The sequence below is a fragment of the Python bivittatus genome, unplaced genomic scaffold (genome assembly GCF_059951505.1).
Source record: "Python bivittatus isolate LINGU-HERP-01145 unplaced genomic scaffold, Pbiv_v1 ctg000580_np1212, whole genome shotgun sequence".
In the NCBI taxonomy this organism is placed as follows: Eukaryota; Metazoa; Chordata; class Lepidosauria; order Squamata; family Pythonidae; genus Python; species Python bivittatus.
Window position 1 is genome coordinate 8,085,204 of NW_028277087.1, and position 23,807 is coordinate 8,109,010.

Genomic DNA, 23,807 nt, shown 5'->3' on the forward strand with positions numbered 1-23,807 from the left:
CACATTTGCTGCAATCATGCCTCTACTTCTAAGTATGTAGTGGTTATGTCCACAAGGCAAAGACTTCCTTGGAGATAGATGATTTCAGAACTCTAGAACTATACCACATTAAGTTCCTTTCTGTCCTCTGATGATGCTTGGTCACAGACTTCCTTCTCCTTCTCCTTCTCCTTCTCCTTCTCCTTCTCCTTCTCCTTCTCCTTCTCCTTCTCCTTCTCCTTCTCCTTCTCCTTCTCCTTCTCCTTCCATCATAGTTTGTCCCCACCCTGAGTATTCACCTGCTTCTCACCAGCATGCTCAAAAGACCTACAGCTGGGCAGTCAGAGTAATGACTGCCCAGTCTGAATGTCAGAGTAATGTTAGAAAGATTAGGCATTGCGTTGGTTATCAAAGAGAACTGGCTTCTCAGAAGAAGGGACAAATATGTGTTTGAAGTGTTTCTGGAACATAGCTTAGACATTCCAGCCCTTCCAGTTCCCATTTGAACTTTCTTCATAAGTACAGACTGTCCCTCTGCTGATGTCAAGTTAAACCTTTTCCCCAAGACCATGACAGAATTTGAAGCCCACACAGAGTTCAAAAAGTCTATGCTGTGGGTTGCAAGGGGAGTCACCCATCCAAAGATAGCCTGGAGATAGGCTTCTCTGTTACCTCCAGTCCCAGCCTGTTCCAGCTTTACTCATGACCAACTCCTGCAAAGCTGAGATGAACAAAAGTAGTTCTACTAGTCTACTCACTTTCTTTCTCCTCCACCATGACGGTGTGACACAGGGCCAGTAGCCGCATGTATTCCCTCAGCACTGTGTCCTGGTCCTGCCGGATAGTATCCAAAAGCAGCTGATTGTGAAACTCCAGTTTCTTGTCTAGGTATTTGTTCCAGCTCAAATGGGTATCCTGGAAGAAAATGCAAACAAGGGTTAGAAATGGGGTTGGAAACCATCAGGATATATTACCCATTAGATTGGTTGGCCCTGAAACAGTGTAAACCAACATCTTGGGAAGCAGGGAAGACCATACCGTGCAGGGGTGGTGCACTTTCTTTGGTTAAGGTCCACAATTCAGCTCCTTCCTTGTCAGAGGGCCCCAGAACACGGGAATATCACTGGAGGGAATGGGACTAAAAATATTTTGCTCAGTTTGGGCGGGGCTTTCTCTTCCTATGGCCTTATTTTGGGCTATGGAGGAAACAAGGGAGAATTGTATGGCTGGAATTTTGCCACTGAATTTTAGCAATGTCCATTTGGGCATTGCAGGAGGGGGGAAGAGCACAAATGTAGACTTGGAGAGTCACAGGTGACCCACAAGCTCTAGGTTGCCTACCTACTGTGTGTTTTATTGGCTACTCCTGCACCCTGGTTCAGTAAGCTCCACCCCATTCTGAAAACTCACTCTCTAAGCCGGGGATGGGGACTGTTGCTGAACTATAACTTCCCCTCTCAATATTCTTCATTTCATAGTCTCCTTGTGAGAAGTTGTAGCTGAACTATAACTTCCCCTCTCAATATTCTTCATTTCATAGTCTCCTTGTGAGAAGTTGTAGTTCAGCCACACCTCCAGGACACAGAATTTTTTCCCCAACACTCATAACAGACAGATCGATTTAAAATCATAAGTCATTGACCCATAATACGTTATCTAATTCCACTTTTTAAAAAGGGACTTAATTGACATTTTAGAGGAAAAAATTGATTTCTATTATTATGATTATCCCTGCAAATTCTTTTAACAAGTCTCTGTCTTTCCCTAGGACTTGCAGAGCAGCCTCTAATCCAGTGTTTCTCAACCTTGGCAACTTTAAGATGTGTGGACTTCAACTCCCAGAATTCCCCAGCCAGCATGGCTGGCTGGGGAATTCTGGGAGTTGAAGTCCAGACATATTAAAGTTGCCAAGGTTGAGAAAGGTTAATTCAATCCCACTGCACTCAAAAGTACAATATAAGCTTGTACACCCACAATAAAGAGTCAGAGAATCTTTCTTCAGCCTGGTACACCCCTCTGCCTTGTGATGCTTAAATGAATGGGTGTGATGAGTGTCTGGGGAAGATGCTGAGTTGGGGAAATTCTTTCCCTTCTATGAATGCAGTGTTACAATCCTGCCACAAGCTGATGGGAGGTTCATGTGATTCCTAGTGTGCAATCCCCTTTCATGTGGCCACAAGAACAGGCAGATCTACAGCACGAACATGTGACATACCGTTGATTGGCCTTCAGTGCTGCTGTGTGAACCTACAAATATTTGCAAAGGGGAGAAAGAGAATATTAAATATACTTGGAAGTTAAGCATGTGTACATCCTAGGAAAGCTAACATGCACATAGTCCAAGAAACCTTGATTTCTAAGGAAGAATGCAAATGTTGCGCTTGGCAGTTTAAATCTGATATTTCTCCTAGATTCCATCATAGACAAAACATTCCTCAGGGTAGAAAATTTGAAAGAAGGGCTTCTTTGTTTACCTGGGAACAGCCAACTTTCCATCACATTTGTGTGCCGCAGAAAGTGGTTTTTTAAAGATTTTGCTTTGTTTTGGTTTTCAAGTAGTTTCTCTCAGTAACTATTTTTACTTCAGCAAATTGCAGAGTTCTCCTTAGAGATGTGCCTTATTCAGATTGAAACTGGCAAAGGTGCTTCAGATCCAATGTGGGCACCCTGCTGTACTGTCAGCAGCTCCTTTAAGGAACCACACCTTTTTCTGGATTCACGTGGTAGCTGTGTGAATTGAGGTTTTCCAGAGACTCTGCACCCACCATGTAAACCCTGAGAAAGGAACAACTCCTTAAACGATGTGTCAATAGGAGCAGCACAGATGTCCACATCAGATCCAAAGCATCTTTGCCTACTTCTGATCTAATATGCTAAGCTAGATTATCTTTAAACTTGGTTACAATGTTTAATGGCTTGGCACACTGAGTGAACATGGTCCATTCGCTTAGTTGTATTGTTCAGACCCTGAAAAGGAGTTGATTCAGAAGCCAAGATAAACAGATTATGTGAATTCAGCCAGTATGTATCCAAGTGCAGGTGCTGAGGTTGTAGAGCGTTAGGTTAAAGCCGCGTTTCTCAATCTCAGCAACTTTAAGATGTGTGGACTTCAACTCCTAAAATTCCCCAGCCAGCCATGGGGACAGTTTTGAATGCCCCCAGGGGCATATATAACACCTCTGTTACACGAGCTGCATTGGTTGCCGGTTTGCTTCCAGATCCAATTCAAGGTGCTGGTTATTACCTTTAAAGCCCTTCATGGCACAGGATCAGGTTATCTGAGGTGCCGTCTCGCCCCCATTATATCAGCCTGCCCCACTTGGTCCGGCAGAGGGGGCATGTTGCAGACCCATCCAGTCAACAAATTTCAGCTGGCAGGGTGTAGAAGAGGGCCTTTCCTGCCATGGCCCCTACTCTGTGGAACAACTTACCACCTGAGATGTGGTGTGCCCCCACGCTCATGGCCTTCAGGAAGAGTGTGAAATCTTGGCTATACCAGATGGCCTGGGGGCTTGATGGGGGCTTGCATTGTTGTAATTGGCTGGTAGGTAATTGATTCTGCCCTCCCCCCTCCCCCCCGTCATTCTGAATTGTATATAGTCTTTTTATATAGTATTATTTTTTTAGCTAATTTGATATGGATATTTATATTTTTACTATTTTTAATGTTTGATTTTAATTGTGAGCCGCCCAGAGTCACCCTCTGGGGGAGATGGGTGGCATATAAATTTGATAGATAGATAGATAGATAGATAGATAGATAGATAGATAGATAGATAAAATGCCATGGTTTAACCCAGAGTTTCTCAACCTTAGCAACTTTAAGATGAGTGGACTTCAACTCCCAGAATTTATCTATCTATCTATCTATCTGATAGATAAATTCTGGGAGTTGAAGTCCACTCATCTTAAAGTTGCTAAGGTTGAGAAACTCTGGGTTAAACCATGGCATTTTATCCTGGAGAAAAAAACAGTTTAAGAAGCAATATGAGAGGCACCTTCAAATATCTAAAGGTCCATTCTCTGTTGCTCTAGAGCAGTGGTCTTCAGACATGTGGAGTCCTTGGGGTTCTCTGAGCTTGGCTGTTTTCTTGCAAATGTTTCGTTACCTGGCTAGGTAACATCTTCAGTGCTAGAGTGGAATGTTTGCTCTAACACTGAAGATGTTCCCTAGCCGGGTAATGAAACATTTGCAAGAAAACAACCAAGCTTAGAGAACCCCAAGGACTCCACAGTTCAACCCTGAGCTACACGTATTCTCTCCAAACGTGAGATACCTGAGGAACCTTTTTCAATGTGAAAAATCAGTGTGGAACCCATTAATAAATGTTTCTTGTAATACTTTGTCACAGACTTCTCTCTCTTAAACGAAACAAAGAAATGAAGATCTTACAGTTTCACTGTAATCATAAGAGTATACTGTCATGTTGAACCCCTGGATGATTCTCAGAGAACCCTGGGGTTCTGGGGAACACAGTTTGAATACTGCAGCTCTAGACGGTGTGACTCCAACTTAGAGCTGAAATACAAGAAAGGGGAATTTGATGAAAGCTTTTGATCAAACCTCTTGATCACCTGTGCTGTTTGGCAACAGATCACAGGAGATGGTGGCATTATCTTTGCTGGACATATTTGCACAAAGGCTAGATAATTGCTTACCAGAGATCCAACTGGAAGATTCCCTTGCTGAGCATTGAGATGGACCTTATCATTTCCTATGTAGCTTCCATTTTTAAAAGGTTTGGATTCTATGATACCTGGGTTCACATTCACACATTCCACAAGACTGGCTGAGCGATCTTGGGCCTGTCATGCTCTCACAGCCTAATTTATCTCACACGGTTGTTGTGAGGATAAATATGGAGAAGGAGTTAGCAGTCTGGCCTGCCTTATGCTCCTTAGCAAAAAGGTGGAATGAATGCAACCATTTCCCTCTCTGCTGGAACCTGGATACAATCGGACACCAACAACGTCTGACACTAGGATGGTATTCAGATCCCAACCCAACCATCGTCACTCAGACTTCCTGCTGGCCTAATTTTGGACTTTTTCACTTTCTTTCCTATCCTCTTTCTTCTAGAACATCTTGCCTGATAAAGAGACCCGGATAACTCAAAAACGTGCATGCTCTCTTGTGTCCTTTTGGGTACTTGTAATAAAAGAATCACCCAGCTATAGATTTTGGACTTTTCGATCCGTGGATCAGCTCAACTACAACTGCGTATTATAAATACGCGTAAACAAGAATCTATCAACACGATTCAAACTCATTTGAATCCTCCAACTCATTCAGGTGTTTGCAAATCTCAGCATTTTAAAATTACCAATACATTTGCCTGGATTCTGAATCCATTCATTTCCAAGCCAACATTACCATAGATGGTTCCATTGATACAACATTTCTTGAAAGTCATGATGTTCTGAGTTAAAGTGCCTGTTTTGTCTGAGAAGATATATTCTATCTGCCCCAACTGGTCATTCAGACTTGTGCTCCGAGCTTTGGCAGGTGTGTCCTTCTCTGCATAATACATTTCCATGTCCCAGTTGATGAAACAGCTGTTGACCAGGTAGATAAATTCAAACCTACAGAAGAGGGACATCAATGATCAGGAAGGCAGAGGAGATGTCATGCTCTCTTTTGGCTGGACTTGAGAAAGAAACAAGGAGATGTAGTCAGCAGATTTTGGGTGCAAAGAGTCCTTATTCAATCCTTCAAATCTCCAGGAAGGGCTGGGAAAGATTCTGGTTTCAAACTCCGGAGAACTGCTGCTAGTCACAATGAATCAAAGCTGAGAAATCTTTAGCTATGGGGTCTCTTCATGTGCCTCTCCCCTTATCATCCATTTCGCAGCTCAAATGCCCCAGTTATTCACCTGTTTCCACTGTTTAACTGAGCAGTTCAAGAGGTGGGAGACCACAGGAGGTCAGGTTGCAATCTCCCTTCTGGGATTTCTAAGATGGTGGGAAACACTCAAAAGTAGAAGTGTTGGAAATAAGCAATAGATATGGTTAATATTAGCTGCATTTCTTGTGCAGAGGCAGGAGACAGAGAGTGAAGGTTCAGATGTTCTCAGTCTATGTAATTTTTTTTAATCTTCTCCCACGCTTACCTGTTGTCAATTATTAATTTCAAAATATATCTGCTTACAATATAAAACTGAGAAAAAATATTCCCTAATTGTTGAGGTTAAAATTTTGTATTTGCTATAAAATTACTTTAAAATGGTGCAACTGACTAAGTAAACTTGCAGATTAAAACTTGCCATAAATCTCTTCATTACAGTCAGAAAGAAATTGCCTCAAATGTCAAGATATTTAAACTGCACAAGACTGAGAGTATGTCTAAAAACAATGAACTCTCACTTGAGTTCATAGAAAGACCTTGAAATCTCACATACAGTTGCAGGCAAAATCTCATGAGCTTATCATGTTCCCACCTGAGATCCTACAGGATTTCTTACAAGAACCCAAACTTTCATGACATTTTGCAGTCGAGAGATTTGGGCAATTAAGGATATGTTTTAAAATAACTGGGGAATCTCCATTGCTGCCATTTTGGGTACCATGTTGCTGCCACTTCCATAAGTCATCAGACCAAAGGAACATATTCTATTAACAGAAAAGTTTTCAGCTACAGTACATATCAATTCTCCAACAGGAAGTCCAGCTCCACAGTTTCCAGTTGATGTGGACATCACTGCCATTGACCAGCAGAAATAAAACCTCAGCCAATAAGACTGCATTTTTCCAGGAAAAGGATTTCCATGGAAGGAAACATTATATTATAAGTCAAAGCCAACCCAGTGCCCCACAGCGGGCCCATCAGATTCAAGCAGGAAACAGGTGGGGAAGCTATGGACCTCTAGGATCGCTGAGCTACAGCAGTTTCTTAACAGTTCCAGCCAAGAGTGAGAGATGTTCGGAGATGTATCTCTGCAGCATTCAGAGGATTATAGGCTCTCCACCCCAAGTGTAAGAAAAGAAAGGGTCAAAACATACGTGATGAGCATGGACATGGGGATGACCAGGCTGAGGAGGATGAGGAATCCCCAGAATGCAAAGAATGCATAGCTGACTGCACTGGTGTGGCTGTAGAAGACAAAAAGGTAGCTGTGCTCCTGGAGGAACTTGGTGGCCCATACTCCTGAGCCAACAGCAAGGCTGAAGGATATCAGAAAGAGAGACACTGTGATCTATGGAAACACAGAACAATAAGAATGTAATTAGCTTAATTTGAAGAAGGGTTGTGAAGGAAGATCTCAGGACCAACCTTCAGCATTTCTAAATAAAAGTGGATAAATATTCCACCCAAATCAAAAAAGAGCAACTGCCAGTCAGCATACAGGCCAGGCCTTTCCCAACCTGGCATCCTCCAGATCCATTCAGTACAATGCAAAGTATACAGAAAGTGACTAATGTAGCATTTGGCATATACAGGTAGTCCTTGTTTAGCAATTGCCTCATTTAGTGACTGTTCATAGTTATGACAGTGGTGAAAAAGTAACTTTGTGACCAATCTTCACATTTACAACCTTTGCAGGTCTGTAAAGCAAAGGAAAGCTGAAGTAAGATCATAAGCACAGTTGCGGTTTCACTTAGCAACTGCTTCATTTAATGACCAAGTTGCTGGTCCCAATTGTGGTTACTAAATAAGGAGTACCTGTAGAATGATTCAGTTCAATTTCCATTTGAATATTTTTCCCTGCAGACAGCAAGCATGTTTGTCCAGGATTCCCTAACCTGAGCCTTTTCTACACCCAGGGAGCATACCTTCTTTGCAGGAGCAGCCAATCTTGCAATAGACTTTAAAGAAATGTTTATTGCTGTTTTTTAATAAAATCTAGGAAAGTTATAAATACAGTTCATTCCCATCTTCTATTTTTTTTTAAAGGAGAGGGATTTCTTTTTCACAGAAGTAATAAACTTATTTAAATTATCAGTTGGGGTCTAGGTGTCTCTTCAAATACCCTGGGGGAAGATATGTTTGAATGTCTACTGCCTAGAGTTGTACAGGTTGGCGTGGCCAAATAAATAAATAGTTCCCGGTTGCCAAATAAGGCACTCTGTGTACATTGAAATCTAGCAGGACAGGAAGAAGAGTTGTAAATGAGCTTTCTCCCTGATATAATCATTTTCCTGGCCTAAGGAGGGCCTCTCAATAGAACCATATTTCTCAACCTTGGCAACTTGAAGATGTGTGGGGAATTCTGGGAGTTGAAGTCCACACATCTTCAAATTGCCAAGGTTGAGAAACACTGCAATAGAAGCTCAATTATGAGAGTGGTATCAAATGATATAATCTGAATGATCCCTAATTTAGCTCTTCTGCTGAAAAAGTGTATTCAGGAAAGCATTTGATGGAAGAGCTAGCTATGAGGCATCGCTGTGTGAGTGAATTACACATCAGTTGTGCACTGAAATAAAAGTACTTTCTTTGGCTTGGGAAGGAAATGTCCCCCCTACTGTGTACCAACATCTTACATGAGACAAATCAGTGAATTTACTAAAAGGTTGGACTTGTAACTGCAGCAAGATGCTGTTTGCTCCCTCTCTTAGTCATCATTGGGAACTAGAGCTTTTAATGAGTATGAAGTATTTATGATTTTTAGAATTGGACAGGATCACATTTTATGGACACCCAGTGTTTATGTTGACGTGAATTGTTTTTCAGTGGTTTTATGTCAGTTGTAGAGTCAGCAGGATAGAAATATTGGAAAGAAAGAAATAATAAATACACCTTTAGACAGTTAAAACATCTTATCTATACGCAAGAGAGAACTTCAAGGTTTGTGGAAATAGTTCTCAGGGATGTTACAAGCAGATGTTGGATAATGAAGCTGAGCCTGAACATTTCTAACAAAGTCCTCTGAGAAAGTAGCAGTGGCATTTGATGGGGGGGGGTGTCAAAAAAGGCAAGATGGTGGCTTTAGCAATGCAATTGAAACCCTATCCCTTTTATACATGTGTCAGTGTCACACTCATGTTCAAAGGGGTGGGGCTTTGGTTGTGCTGCTGCCATCCTGCTTTTTTTGACCCCCTTTCAGATGCTGCTGCTAGGTAGAACCAGGTTCCTCTCTCATCCTTCCAGTTCCTCCTGGCATAGAAACCTTGAATAGTAGGTAGCTATTACCATTAGCACAAGACGATCCATCAGACGGCTGAGTTTTGTTTTTTTTAAGCTGATCTTTCCACAGTTTTTCATGATTTTAGTATCGAAACCTGCAAAAGAGTCATTTGAAATGGTTAGATTAAAACAAAATAAACACAGCTACCACAATGGGAGAAACCAGCCACCAAATGCAAACTGGATTGTCTACCATTCAGAGCTCTGTGTCATCCCAGTTTAATGTTTGATGTTTGGGGGCAGATGGGCCTACGCTCAAACAAAGGGCCAGGCTGCCACCAATGACCATTTTTAAATAATGTTGACAGCTGGCACTCTATTAGATCCTGATTGATAGATAAATAAATGGACCTAACAAACTACCTACCTAGTTTTAATTTTAAAACTAAACCATTTCAAACCAGTTTGTAAGCATCTCACCACAGACTCGGGTGCAGCTGGTTTCAAGTGAAGCAACAAAGATCCTATTTGAGATTCTTCCAGAGGCAGAAAAGCATGAACTGGTACGGTCAGTTTCTTTTAACACTTCCTGCTTGAGGAAATGTAGAAATAGGAGCAGAGAAGAACAAGAATGCCACAGAAGTGGGCTGGCATCTGATCCAAAATAAAAGTTCATTTGGAAGAAGTAAGCTGGGGCTGGTTAAAAGATTATGGAGAAGTTTAGACTGGAGAAGAAAGGATTAAGGGGAAGGGGAAGACAAAGACACAGAGCTGGCCAATCCATCTCCAGTTAAGGTGGCAAGTGGCTTCTGTGGCACCACTGATAAGTGGCCTTTCTCCCTTCAGATGTGTAATGGTATGTGGGAAAGACCTTGGGAGACGGAGTGAAGAGATGCTGCCTAGGGAACGGTCAGATAAGAGACAGTGTAGCCCCCAGCTAGATAGTGGGTGGGGAAAGAGGGCCAGAAGAGACCCTAATTTCTCAAGGTGTAAAGGAGACGGGGGAGAATTGCACTTTCAGACTTGCAAGATTCTGCAATGTAGCTTTACAATGAAGTAAAATTAGCTAATCTGGCCATGTTTCCTATCTGGTCTACCTGGTAAGGCTGACATCTCTGACCAGCTGCCGAAGAGAAGATGGAGCAACTTGGTTTCCTGTTTCTCCAGCCAGCAGGACTAACATTACAGAGAAGCAGGATTTCAAAAAGCTAAGGAAATACCATCTGGTCATGTTTCCTGTCTGGTCTAGCTGGTAAGGCTGACAAGATGCCTCTGACCAGCTGCTGAAGAGAAGATGGAGCAACTCAGTTTCCTGTTTCTCCAGACAGCAGGACTGGCACATTACAGAGAAACAGGATTTCAAAAAGCTAAGGAAATACCTCTGAATGGATGACAGAATAGTCAATGATATCTTTTTTTTTTTTTTTTTTGCTGGAGAGAGATGACAATGGCCGATTGCCCTGAGCCATTGATTTGCAAATGTTCCACTGTGGGAGCTGCATCGTATTTAAAGGCGTTGCATTGTATAGCAGGGTTGATCTAGGTGACCTCTAAGATCCCTTCCAGCTCTGATTCCATGGAAAACAAGCCTGATCTTGCTCACTTACCTGCATAAATAACAAGGCCGTAGCAGACCTCTGTGTTACGTATTCTGCAGCCACGCAACAGGATTTTCTCGCTATCAAGGGAGTATTTCTGTCCATGCCATTCCAGAGTGCCGACAAAGGTATGTAACCGGCTGTTGGGCTCTTCACAGACTACCACTCCTGGACAGTTGGAAGAAGAGATGAGAATTTGGCTGACCTGCTTCTCCGCTCCAAAGAAATTCTCTTTTCCCTGCAACCCCGCCAACCCTTTTAGCATTTATCTAAAAATGGTGCATGTATTCCAACCAGGGTTATTGGTCAATATGTGCATTTATCAAGCACATTTCCCTCCCTGAAATGGCCTCTAAAGTCATTTATAACATCAGAACTTAGAGCAAAGGGAAGAGAATTCAGTTACAGCAATCTGTAAGTCATATAAAGCCCCAGAGCAGTGTTTCTCAGCCTTGGCCACTTTAAGATGTGTGGACTTCAACTCCCAGAATTCCCCAGCCAGCATGGCTGGCTGGGGTATTCTGGGAGTTGAAGTCCACGCATCTTAAAGTGGCCAATGTTGACAAACACTGCCTCAGAGGAACCAGGGTAATAATAAGTGAAATCACCAATTCCATGGAACCGTTTCTGAAAATGAAAAGAAGGGATCTTGGTGAACACTGACCATCAAAGGCAGCCATGTTCTCCTTGCAGGTGAGCTGCTCATGTGTTACCAGGAGAGCTTGTCTGTATTTTAGGTTTGTCTCTCTGAAAAAAGCAAAGCGGAGTCAGATTAAAAAGAGGAAAATGAGTGGAAAATGGAAAGACAGTTTCAGTTTCATGGAGAACATTCCTTAAATGAACGCTGGAATGGGAACCATGCCACTTCCTTTGGCTTTCTGTTCATCTCTTTCTCTCTCTTTTCCCCCTTCCTGTGTTTTTTTGTGCACAAATAAACCAATGCCATTTCATCAAAATTAATTTAACGTCTCCCTCCGCTTGCATCTATTTCCTAACTTGGCCCCATGACATTGCCTTCACTTCATCCCCAGCTTAGGAGTGAAACAAGCTTAAATCATCCTTAGCTGTACTGGCGTTAAAATAATCCCTTTTGCCCTCATTCCAGCACCATCCAAGAGCACCTTTGAGGTGTGAAAAATCTATTAGGGTTCTTCCTGGTTTGTCTATGGCATGCCTACGTCCTGGTCACTGGGTTAAAAAAGTCATGTCCTAAGGATACTGCCTTCATCCCATGTACAGCCCATAGCTGAGACAGTTTAAACTGTCCTCAACTATTCCAGTTTAGAGTAGTGTTTTCCCTCTTTTCCCAAAATAGTTTCTGATGCAGATACAGCCTGATTGGTTTGGTTCCTGATACGGTCAAGGGTTGGGACCTGCCCAACTCTTGGTGGCCATTTTAGGCTGCTTGCAGACCCAGCCCTTCCTTCTGCTTGCTGGTCAATGCCCTCCGAGGCCATTTTGGCCTGGGCTGCAAAAGAAACCAAACATCTCGTTTTTACAGAGGCCTCTACCTACGTGATGCCTGGCTGGCGCTTTTCACTCGGGTCTTACAGGGGCTCCTATATACACAGGTTTAGTGCTCTTTTGAAAGCGCACTAGACCCATGTCTAGATCCAGGTTCAGAAATAGCTCAATGACAGGTAACCGTCACAGAAGTGTGGTTGAAAAGAGTACCTCTCCCATTAGCTAGGTAAACCCGTCCTTTTAAGCATCCATCTAGACTCACTTCTCCTCATCCACATGAATGAGGGAGATTGAGGGTTGTTTTTCTTATGCATGTGCCACTTGGTGAGCGGAGAAACAAAGCAAAGGGAGCCATCAATCCTTTTCCTGAACTTGGTCGCAATAAATAAAAACAGTTCCATTCTCCAGGGGTGTTACTATGATGGAATAGGGACGAGCAGTCAGGGTTGCAAATTTTATGCTGCCATTCTTTTCTTCTGACTCAAGGAGTGCCTAATGACACCTTTAACTTGGTCGTGAGGAAGAAGCTATGGTACACTCAATCCCACATCATAGAGCATTATTCTGAACTGGTAGATTTTTTACTTTCTCCCTTCCCTTCCCTTCCCTTCCCTTCCCTTCCCTTCCCTTCCCTTCCCTTCCCTTCCCTTCCCTTCCCTTCCCTTCCCTTTTTCCCTTTCCTTCCTTTCCCTTCCCTTCCATTTACACTCTTCTCAATTTTGCAATGTGCTTTTTTAAAATATACATGTATATAAAATCTGTACATTACGAAAAAATGTGCACCCAGCCCCCCTCTGAATAAATTAAAATTAAAATAATTTTAAAAAATGGTCACTCCCAATTCCACTCAAGTGGTACATTCAGAGCAGCTGAGGAGACCCTGCTTCTGAGTCACTGGGGGTTTGGAGCCTGGGAATGATCTTGGCCAAACTGCCCTTCTTATGGAGCTCTCTCCTGGGGGAAATATGGCTGGCCTTTATGTTTTCTCTCTAAGTTTGAAAGAGGTCTTATATTCCCCCAAGCACTTCCAAGGCCAATGCTGCTGCGGGGCCAAACCGCTTTTTAAATAACAGGAAATGGATAACACTGTGCTTGCATTGTTTGATTTTATGGTACTCAGATTTATTACGGCTAATTTTCCTGAAATTGGTTCAGTGGTTTTGTTTCTGTGGAATGCTTTGGGCTGACTAGAGAGGAAGGGTGATGGTGATGATGATGATGGTGATAATTCCTAGAGGTGACTTCTTAGTTTAAACCAGTGTTTCTCAACCTTGGCAGCTTGAAGATGTGTGGACTGAGCATGCTGGCTGAGGAATTCTGGGAGTTGAAGTCCACACATCTTCAAGCTGCCAAGGTTGAGAAACACTGGTTTAAACTGTAAGCTCCTTGAAACAAAACCTGATATTTGAGAAGGTTCATGTTCTATGTATGATGAGAGGGCAATAATTTAAAAATAACAAGCACGAACATTACCCATCTATGTCCATTGTCTCTACGTAGCAGAGGCTGTTTGGCTCTGAACTGGAGAGTAAGAGGAGGTCAGCCTTGAAAAAAAGCAGAGAGCTTTGTTGATAGACACAAACAGGGTCAGCAACTACCAATCTATGTCATCACAACTGGTGGACTAGGCCAAGATTAGGCCATCATTTGGCATCCATGGTCACCTTCCTTAAAATGGCAACCTAAACCCATTTGTTAGAGAGTAAACCAATCTGGAGTAGATTTTGCATGAATGCAGGACAACTATCCCCAATCTGTTGCACTCCAGATGTACTGGAGTACAACCTCCCTCATTCCACCGTCAGTAGAATGATTGGCCATGCTGGCTAGAGTGATGGGAGTTATGGCCTGAAACTTTTGGAGGCCACCACTTAGGGGAAGGGTGTCATGAAATATAAGAAGCTGCCTTATACCGTCAGTTCAATTGTCAAAATTACAAACTAAAGTCTTTGTCTTTGGAAAACTGTGCACCAAAATGTTTAAAAGACAACATAAGTTGTCTTTTGTTTGTCATAAGTTTGTCATTTTGACTTCAGTGTGTAATTTTGCATAATGCAGTTTTAAGAAATAATTTGCCCTAATGCATGTAATATATTTTTTGTACAGTTTTTCCTAATATACTTGTTTAAACAATGGCGACTATGCTGCCAGCAATTTCATGCAAGCCTCTACATGAGAAAGGACACCCACTTCAAACCTCTAGATCACGCTGGCTGGGGAATTCTGGGAATTGAAGTCCACACATCTTAAAGTTGATAAGGCTGAGAAACACTGCCCTAGATCCAGCCTAAAGATGGAGATTTGCGAGTACAAAGGTTTCCAATAAGATGCTCTTCTGTTCTGAACTGAAATGTAGTTGTCGCAATTAGAAGAGGCAGCTTCTTTTAGCATCTCAATATTTGTACTACTCTTGAAATAATCTCACCAAAAACATTTGTTCGTTTAGTACGTAAGGGAAATTTGATGCCTGTCTCTAAGCTTTATTTTCAACCTAGGGAACTTGCTAGAAAAGCTACAAAGTCTGGACTGAAGCTCAACCATGTTTATGTCTCTTGAGAATTTATATATTATTCAGTGGAAGCCTTGATTAAGACAAGGAAAGAAAAATTCTTACCGGTACAAAGCTGTCCTTGCGGAGGCAAACAATATCACCCACTTGTATATTCTGCCACTTCTTTTTGCTGAAACTGAGGATGATGGGAGAGATAATAGATAGTCAGGGACATGGGGGAATCAGCTCTGTGGGGCAACAACTTGCAGCAGTAAGTCAAAAAGCTCAGGAAAAAAAGAAGCTGAATTGGTAGTGAATGTCACTCTCAAGAATTGTTGGAGAACATTTCCACCTCTGAAGAAATTCAGTCCAATCTCACCTCTCCCTAGTTGCAAATAGGCTGAAGTCACAGGTGCTCTTTGTACACAGCTCAGTAGGAAGATCTCAACACTAAACACCAAGTTCATTTTTGCAAGTCAGCATTTTGAGCATGAAGTGTGATCTTGTGGGAGATAAATGCCACAGATCTCCACTCTCCCTGTTTCTTGTGGTTTGCTGCTTGATGATTCAGCGCCATTGGGGAAAAAATAATCATAAACCAACAGGCAAAAATCAATCAAATCAACCAAGCTATCCACCCTATCTTCTTTGGGTGATTCCAGCCAACCAACAGTCAGGTGGAAAATCAATCCCAAACTTTTCAGAACTAGGCAATAGCTTTCTACTCTAATGCGGGTCTTTTGGCAATGCCATGAAGGTCTCTATATTTGGTCACGAGATGACATCCCATTCAGCGTAAGGAAGCCCATTAGTATGAATAACTTCCAGGGAGAGTATATGTATATTGTAAATATTAATTATCCCCTATTCTCAGACTCTATTCTCTCACTTAAAAGCATAGTACTTTTCAAAGGAGGTAAACAACAATCTTCCATGTTGGCTCACCTCCCACCTGTCAAGATCTCACAAGCTCGGTTGTTGATTTCCGCATCACTTCGGTGCCGTGCCTGAGAAGCAAAAAAGAATGAATGGATTGCATTGGTACACTGAACTTCTGTTCATCCAGAACTTCCTCTAATCCAGTAATTTTCACGCACTATAACATCAGATATTTGCCACCACTCACACCAGAAAATCTCATTTCACATTTCACTAGAAATATATCCATCAAATTGTGAAAAGTTTATACAAGCCATGCATACAGGAAATGGGTTTTTTCAATGCTAGATAAGTCACTAGTCCTCTTTTGCCTCTCCTGGGTACAAATAGTTCGGTCTTGTAAGATATGGTTCACTTAGCCTTGCTCAACCTGAGAATCCCAGGGCAAAAATAGAGTAGGGTTAACTGCTATATTTTTGCCCTGGAATTCTCAGGTTGAGCTAAGATAAAACAACCACGGAGCAGCCTGTTTGTTTTTCTCTGTAGACATTTCTTGCCACGGGCTTAACTTCTTTAAACACAGGTTACACCTAACTGTATGGTGCAAGACCAAAAATGCAGGTGGACTCATCTGAAGGTAGGTGGTCCTTACTCCTTACGGTCGAAAAGTGTAAGGCTGTGGGAAGGATCCCTTAAAATCTCCAGTCTGAATCCTGGTGGGTTGGGGACTCAAAACAGAATTCTCTTGTCTCAAGTTATGCTCAAATAAAAAGCAAAGGGAAATGAACCAGAATCTTCCTCTTCTTGTTTCAACCAGGCACTTTACTAGAGATGTTTCCTTTTCAGTTCCACTTCAAAATAACACACAGCAGGCCTGATCAGCAATTTCTCATTGATTAAACAAATAAACAAACAAAAAATTGGTTTCCCTATCTGATATAGCCAATGAGGATCCTAGAACAAAGAGCGATACCAAAAATGACCTGTTGTCTATACCAGAGTTTTTCAAACTTGGCAACTTTAAGATATGTGGACCGCAACTCCCAGAATTCACCAGCCAGTGTGTTGAAGTTGGAATTGGAGTTGAAGTTGAAGTCCGCACATCTTAAAGTTGCCAAGTTTGAAAACCACTGGTGTAGACTGTCGGAGTACCATGCCTTTTTCTTCCAAGGTGACTCTGATAGACCCATCAGATGTAGAACGATCCCCCTACCCTCCTCCAAGAGATCCAGCCAGCCCTCACTTAGACCGACGCCTAGGCAGCCAATGAAAACAAATACTTACAACATCATCGATTAAGTCACGGATGCCTCTGATGGAGAGCAAGATAGCAAGGGGAAAGAGGAGTGAAAACCAAGGCAGTGTGGAGATCTGTGGGATGGTCTGGAATAGAAAGCAAACTAGAGATGTTTCCTTTTCAGTTCCACTTCAAAATAACACACAGCAGGCCTGATCAGCAATTTGGTTTAATTGGTTTAATTAGAAAGGAGGCTTAAAGGGAGAACTCTGCACTAATAACTTCAGCAGGAACAAGGCGTCCTTGCCCATTTGGGGGGAGCAGAATCGAAACAGGGGATATATTCTTGTTGAACAAGCAGGGCCAGAGAAATAGGCAAGGCAGCGGCCTTGAGGCCCACAGGCACAGAGGGCTCTGGGCTTCCCTTTGCCCCACACCTTCCAAAGCCTTGAGAAGAAGGAAGAGAGGGAGGGAGGGAGAAGTTGCCACCGCTACTATAGAACAAGATGATCTCTGAACACTCTTACACGGACCCTCCATTTTACCGCTTTTAGGGCCTTTTTCTTTATTTTGTCTCACTCTAGTTAGAGGTTTCCCATTTCTACCTTCTGAATTTAGTCCCCGGAGAAGACCACAAAACCCCAAACTATTTTCTGTTGCAGGACTTCTCTTTTCTCCTCCTCTAGTTATTCTACCAGGATTCTACTGTCATATTGTTTACAGTGGCTTATACTGTATTGTACTTTCCTGCTTCTAGCATTATAAGTATGTACAAAATAAAAATATGACTATTTATTTCTGTCCCACGTTTCCTACTTTCCAACCCTGCTTGAAAAGGGAAGTCGCTCAAAAGGAGGCAGCAACACTAAGTTGCCACAAAGCAACATGCATTTGGACCATGAATTGATGGAAAAAGCATCCAGGAAAGGACCCTGGAGTGACAAGATGGTGTCAGGCCTCCAAGGTAGACTAGACTAAAAAACCAAAGTTAGGAATCCTAATACTACTTTTATTATAAGGTTACAGTAACAGAATCTTGCAAGTCTGAATGCGCTTCCCCCCTCCCTCCCTTTATCTTCATGAGAACCAGGGACAGTCATGTGTGTGCTTTCTCAAATTACATTTCTGTTCCGGACTCAAGTTTCTTTTATCTGACCCTTGTCTTGGTTGTGGCTCTTTCTCCTGCTCCTCAAGATTATTCCTTCTGCCCATTACAGATGGAGAAGGTGGTTTCACACCTGAATTCTCTTGCTTTTACAGGAGCCATCTAGGCCCCAAGAGTTCTACTTATTCTCCTGTATACAAGATAGCATGGGTGGCAATCCTCTGGTGAGTAAGGGCCACACTTAATATTCTGAGGATGGGAGCTGAACGCCACCCAGCAGGTAGTGCTGGTTTAGGAAGATTTGGGGGATGTTTCATTGTTATGCCTATTTTAGAACTTACCTACCATGTTCATTTGTTTGCAACTTCAAAATGTTTGGAAACCACCATCCCTTTCTGGCAATCATGATCAAGGAGGGGTTCAAAAAGCTATAGAAACACAACTTATTTTCAACTGTTTTTGTGAATCCCCAGTGGTGTTATCCTGAAGGTAGATCTGATAAGATTAATTAGAATCCTGATTTCTTCATTGATGCAAAAGTTTGTTCTAACTAGATCCAAATGTTATGGTGCCCAAGCAGGGTGGGGAGGTGGGGCAAGGCACAGGAAATAAACAAGTTTGAAAAAGTTACCACTACAAGGATTTTTTGTCTCCAAAATTAAATATACAACCACTTTACTCCAGCTTCTGTTTTGTTTGCTCAGTAATTTCTAGGTTGTAGCATGTTATAGGAATCTGGAAAAAGTAATTTCAGCACACTAACATCCCAAGCAATAGTGTTGAACCACCCCTTGAAAAATATCTTGACAACTCATATGAGAGATGACAAAAGAATCAAACAATCCTAGTTTCTTCTTGCATTTTAATAGAATAGGATTCATGTATAATTAAAGGTGGTTGAAGAAAAAAATAGAAGCCAAACTGTCTATGAATGTTCATTTTGTTGGGCAGTGTTGAGCTTCAAGGTTTAGTGACCATGGTCTAGATAACAACCACGGTCACTAAACCCCGGAGCTCAACCCTGCCCAACAGATACCAGCTGTGAAAGCCTACATCAGTATAATGTTCATCTTGTTCATACTTTCATTAACCTCAAACTTCAATTTGGTGAGCACCAATACCATGAAGCCACACGCAGTCCTCCCTTCCAGCTTCTCAGTCTTTCAAGATCATGCCCCCCAAATTTGGTGGCCAAATGGTCCAATTTGAGTGGTGTAATTTCTCATAGGTTTTTTTTCTCTCCACCAGGAGTGCTCTGGAGGGGGAACCAAAAAAGTCAAGATGGCAATTGTGACTATGTGGCTGAAGTTCCTGTGATGGTATATGGGAATGACCTTGGGAGACAGGGCAAAGAGACCCAACCGAGGAAATGGTCAGATAAAAGGCAACTTAGCCTGCAGCAGGAATGTGGGTGGGGCAAGAGGCTCAGAAGGACCCTCCCTAGTTTCTTGAGTTGTAAAGGAGATGGCAGGAGAGATGTACTTTCAGACTTCAAGATTTTGTTAATGTAGCTTTACAATAAGGTAGAATTAGCTCATCTGGTTGTGTTTCCTGTCTGGTCTACCTCATAAGGCGGAAAATTTCACCTCTTTTCACATGAGTGATGCATGTTAAAAAGGGGCATGGCTTCAATCATGTGATTGTGGCCTTCATCTTGATTCTTTGCCCCAGCCCCATGGATCCCACATCCAAAAAATAGAGTGGGAACAGAGCCTCTTTTGAGGGCTGACAGCCTCTGGCCTCAGAACATGTTATGTACACATCTCTATAAAAAGGTAGAAAGGTCCTAATTTCACTGCTAATCCAAAATGGAATAAAGAGCCCGCTTACCTGCAAAAGAATTATGAACAAGAAGTATACATTGGCCAACCGGTGGAATTGTTCATACAAGTTGAGAGGGAGAAAAGTGAAAACGTTGTACTTAGCCGTCTTAATGGCATTGTCCTGTGAATGATAAATCAGCAAAGAATCACATGCAACTTAAGCTAACTAATTTATTATCACATGTAAGTTTTCATAGATCATAGCCCACTTCATGAAGTGAAGTGCAAAGAAAGGAATATTGTATATGCAGATGGGTGTTCTTGGCAAGAGGGCAGCTAGTAAAAGAAGAGGTGAGAGATAGAAAGATCTCTAGATAGTGACCTTTAACTAAAAGTAGTTAAGTATGATTGCAACTCAACTTTTTTCTGATGACATCCATCTTTTGCTCATGATGGCCACATCTGAGACTGGTGATACTCAAGGAACCCTAACATTCTCCACTGGTTTTTAGGTACAATACTGCCATTTCTGATGTCAAATTCATGCCCATTTGTTCTTTTCCATAAAGCCTAACTTAGTGGGTGACCTCTGATGAGTCTTTTCCAGTTGCACCTAACCATGGTTTGATCATCTCTTTTTTGGGGGGCCTGTAATGGTATGGGAGAATGACCTTGGGAGACAGGAGGAAGAGCTGCAGGCTAGCCACTGGTCAGATAAGAGGCAGCTGAGCCTGCAGAAGGAATGGGGATATGGCAAACATCTCAGAAGGGACCCTCCCTAGTTTCTTTTACTGTAAAGGCAAGTGGGGAGAGATGTACTTTCAGACTTGCAAGATTGATGTCAGCCTGGTGAGGTAGTCCAGACAACAAACACAACCAGGAGTACTAGCTCTAATTTTATTGTAAAGTTACATTAACAGAATCTTGCAAGTCTGAAAGTATGTCTCTCCACCCTCACCTTTACAGTCCAAGTTTCGTGGGATTTAATCCCTGGGTCCACGGCATAGCTTTAGCAGCTGTTTTAGGCTGGATGGCTAGAAACCCCTAGAAGATTGGGCATTAATGGGTTATATCATTCACCAATCCACACATTTTCCTTGTGAACTCAAGAGTATTGGTCCCTATACCCCTGAATTCTTTTTTCAAGAGGCAAGAGTTTCTCCTTATATACATTTAATGCTAAAGCTTCTGGGAGGCTCACTAAACTGAAAACACACACACACAGAAGCAGAATATAAAGAGTGTTTGAAATCCCTGACATTTTTGTTCCTCCCTCCCTCCCTCCAGCAGCCTCTAATAAGACTTACAGCATATTTTTTCTTCTTCAAACACCAGATGTGCCTCTTTCGAATTTGTGCATGATAAGCCCGGTTATTAGCCTTCACCATCCATGTAAAATCTGGAGGAAAAGGACAGAGAAGACTGCAGACGAATAGGCATCAGATTTTAAAAGAAATGTGCAGGTTCCAATGTGTTTGGAATAGGGAAGCTAGCCCTGGGGTGTCCATTCTGGGGGTTGAGGTCCTCACATCTTAAAGTTGCCAAGTTTGAAAAACACAGCTTTACAGTATCTCTTTACAGTAACTCCCTAAACATACATCTAGACAGTGTTTCTCATGGCTGGCTGGGGAATTCTGGGAGTTGAAGTGCACACATCTTAAAGTCGTTGAGGTTGAGAAACACTGATCTAGGTTGTTCAAGTTTGTACAGAATTCCTTAATTCATTTTGTGATCCCAGTTCTTGTTCTGTGCATGATAAGGCTTTACAAGGGACCTTCTGACCACTGTTGCTAAAGAAGTTTTTTCTTGATTAATAAAGCATCGCTTTGCCCTCAGGTGTTTTCAGCCTGTGGCTTAGCAGCCAATGAAGTACTTCCTAACTAGATTATTGGCCAGATTTAACTTTACAAAAGGCTGCATCTTTTCACATGTTGTGATTCTAAGAGCTCTGGCTAACAGTTTGCCAGGCCCCAAAAAAGTCTTCAACTCAAAAGATGACCAGCTATGCCTCACTTTACTTTATGCTCCACAGCTTGATTCTTATAATAATGTAGACCATGATTAATGTTATGCCAGGCCCCCAAACAGTCCCTTTCTAAAGACCTCTCAAGTATGGGCCTTGAGCATCGCTTCCCCCATCATCCATGTATGTGTGCTATGAGCGCAGGTAGCCTCAGAAATAGTGAATAAGGGAGGCAGGTGAGTCAAGACAGGTGACTCCAATGGGAATCTCTCTAAGTGGATGCTCAGGGACTGAAAGAGACAGTAGCTGAATCAGAGGTGTTTGCCGGGAATGGTAAAAAAACTCAAGATGGCAGCCATGATGGTACAATCAAAGCTCTGCACATAAACAAATCAGACAGAACTTTGATCGTATCATCACAGCCGCCATTTTGGCTTTTTTGACCATACTCTGCGGACATCCCAGAGCTGAATACAATTGTTTAAACCAGTGTGATTCTCTCTCAGTGGTTGCCCGGGGATTGAAAGAGACAACCACTTAAATTCCATCGACCAAAGGTTCTTAATCTGGGGCCCATAGGCCCCTTGGGGATCCATGGGTAGATATCACAGGGTGCAGAACCTGGATGGTGGGCGGGGGGTGGGGATTACAACTTTATTTTCACTAACCTCTAACTGAAATTTAGATTTTCTTCAGTAATGAACACAGGCAACAAAGTAATTTATGGCCTCTAGGCTCCAAAAATGTTTATTTAATCTCATAATCTAAAATGCTTATCCCCTAAAAAAACAAAAACGAATACACTGGATTGTATGAAGTACCATCTTCTCTGAGAGCGTGCACTTGATAATTGTCAGCACAGTTTGCACTTCAAATTAAATATCCATAGAAGCCATTAATATTTTGATCGAATCCGAGCGTAATCAGTTGCCTTTGTAATACAATCTATATCCATGCATTTTATTTTGCATTTAAAATCATTTTCTTGAGAAGGGGTCTGTAGGGTTCACCAGAATCTCAAAGGAGCCCTTGGAGGGGGGAGGTCCTCAAAAGGTTAAGAACCCCTTGCAACGGTATGAGTCTCACTAAGAGGATGCTCGGGGTCCCCAAGACCTCTAACATTTGGGATCTGAGCATCACCTCAGTCTTCCATATGTGTGTGCTGTGAGTCCTCCTCAAAAATAGCACACCCTCTGTGGTTCAGTTGAGCAAGGAACTGTCCCCAGCAAAATCATCATTGGCTATGTGTGAATGAAGATTCTCCACCATGAACTGTAATACCTCACTTACTGTCACTCAGTCTTCCTTATCCCACCACCAAGGCCATCTCTCCCCACTAGCTATCTTCCCCAGCTAAGAAAAAGCCAGGAACAGGCATCTTGAGATAGCTGGAGACGTAGCCCTGGTCAACGGATGGGAACTTATGTGGAGAACAGATTCACACACCTTTCAGTGAGATATCAACCGTTTGGGGATCTTAGATGGGTGAGTGATTCATATGAAATGACACACAGTACACAAAGAATTCCTTGTTATTGATTACAGTACAGAAAAGTTTGCCAATGAAGTTTGCCAACCTCAGGCTCAGGGAGGAAATATCAAGACAACTCTCAAAACAAAATCAAGTTTTTCAAGCTTCTGAAGTCCGTCCTCCCCCCCCCCCCGCCCCAGTTTGGATTAAACTAACTGGAGATTAAACTAAAGCTGGGGGCAAGTTGTAGCCTGGAAGAAAAATCCTTCAGTTATCCAGAGTGCACGGATCATGGTTCAACTATCTTTATCTTTTTAAAATGTTTCAAGGTGGCACCCTTGGCTTCCCCTGTGATTTGCCAAAGGAGATTCATGAAGTCCCCCTCTTTTACTTACCTTGTCCTGCTTTAGTCTCATCCTGGTAACTCCCAGGAGACTCCTGGGCTGGCATTTTGAAATCTAGAAAGCAAAGAGGTCAAGTCAGTTAACCTTCCTGCAACTTGCTGTCTCAGCGTTTATTGGCTATGATCCCAATGGAGCTAAGAAATACTCCCAGTAGGATCTGTAGCATTTATGATTATAATTATGACTGATAGATACACCAATCCAGGATAATCTGCTTACCCTTGGATATTCCATTGCCATTGCAATACCAATTTAGCTGTTCTTGCAATCTGTGCTCATTTACCAGGGATAGTGTGCCTTGTGTAGCTCTTACAGCAGCCTTTCCCAACCTTGGTGCCTCCCAGATGTGTGGACTTCAACTCCCAGAATTCTCATCAAAAGCCAGATTG

At 42.4% G+C, this 23,807-nt stretch overlaps 1 protein-coding gene across 1 annotated transcript in view; it reads right to left on the reverse strand.

Moving 5' to 3' along the window:
* Positions 1-23,464, reverse strand: part of ATP8B3 (ATPase phospholipid transporting 8B3) — a 50,099-nt gene extending 26,635 nt beyond the window's left edge. The window contains exons 1-14 of the mRNA XM_088149922.1: positions 23,410-23,464; positions 20,888-20,979; positions 19,648-19,761; positions 16,760-16,858; positions 15,542-15,603; positions 14,720-14,792; positions 13,579-13,649; positions 11,306-11,388; positions 10,651-10,809; positions 9,110-9,198; positions 6,979-7,172; positions 5,354-5,562; positions 2,195-2,226; positions 738-894 (exon numbers count right to left, since the gene is read on the reverse strand). Of these exons, the coding sequence (XP_088006048.1) occupies positions 738-894; positions 2,195-2,226; positions 5,354-5,562; positions 6,979-7,172; positions 9,110-9,198; positions 10,651-10,809; positions 11,306-11,388; positions 13,579-13,649; positions 14,720-14,792; positions 15,542-15,603; positions 16,760-16,858; positions 19,648-19,761; positions 20,888-20,979; positions 23,410-23,464 (1,489 nt within the window). The remainder of the gene's footprint in view (positions 1-737; positions 895-2,194; positions 2,227-5,353; positions 5,563-6,978; positions 7,173-9,109; positions 9,199-10,650; positions 10,810-11,305; positions 11,389-13,578; positions 13,650-14,719; positions 14,793-15,541; positions 15,604-16,759; positions 16,859-19,647; positions 19,762-20,887; positions 20,980-23,409) is intronic.
* Positions 23,465-23,807: the final 343 nt, after the last annotated feature.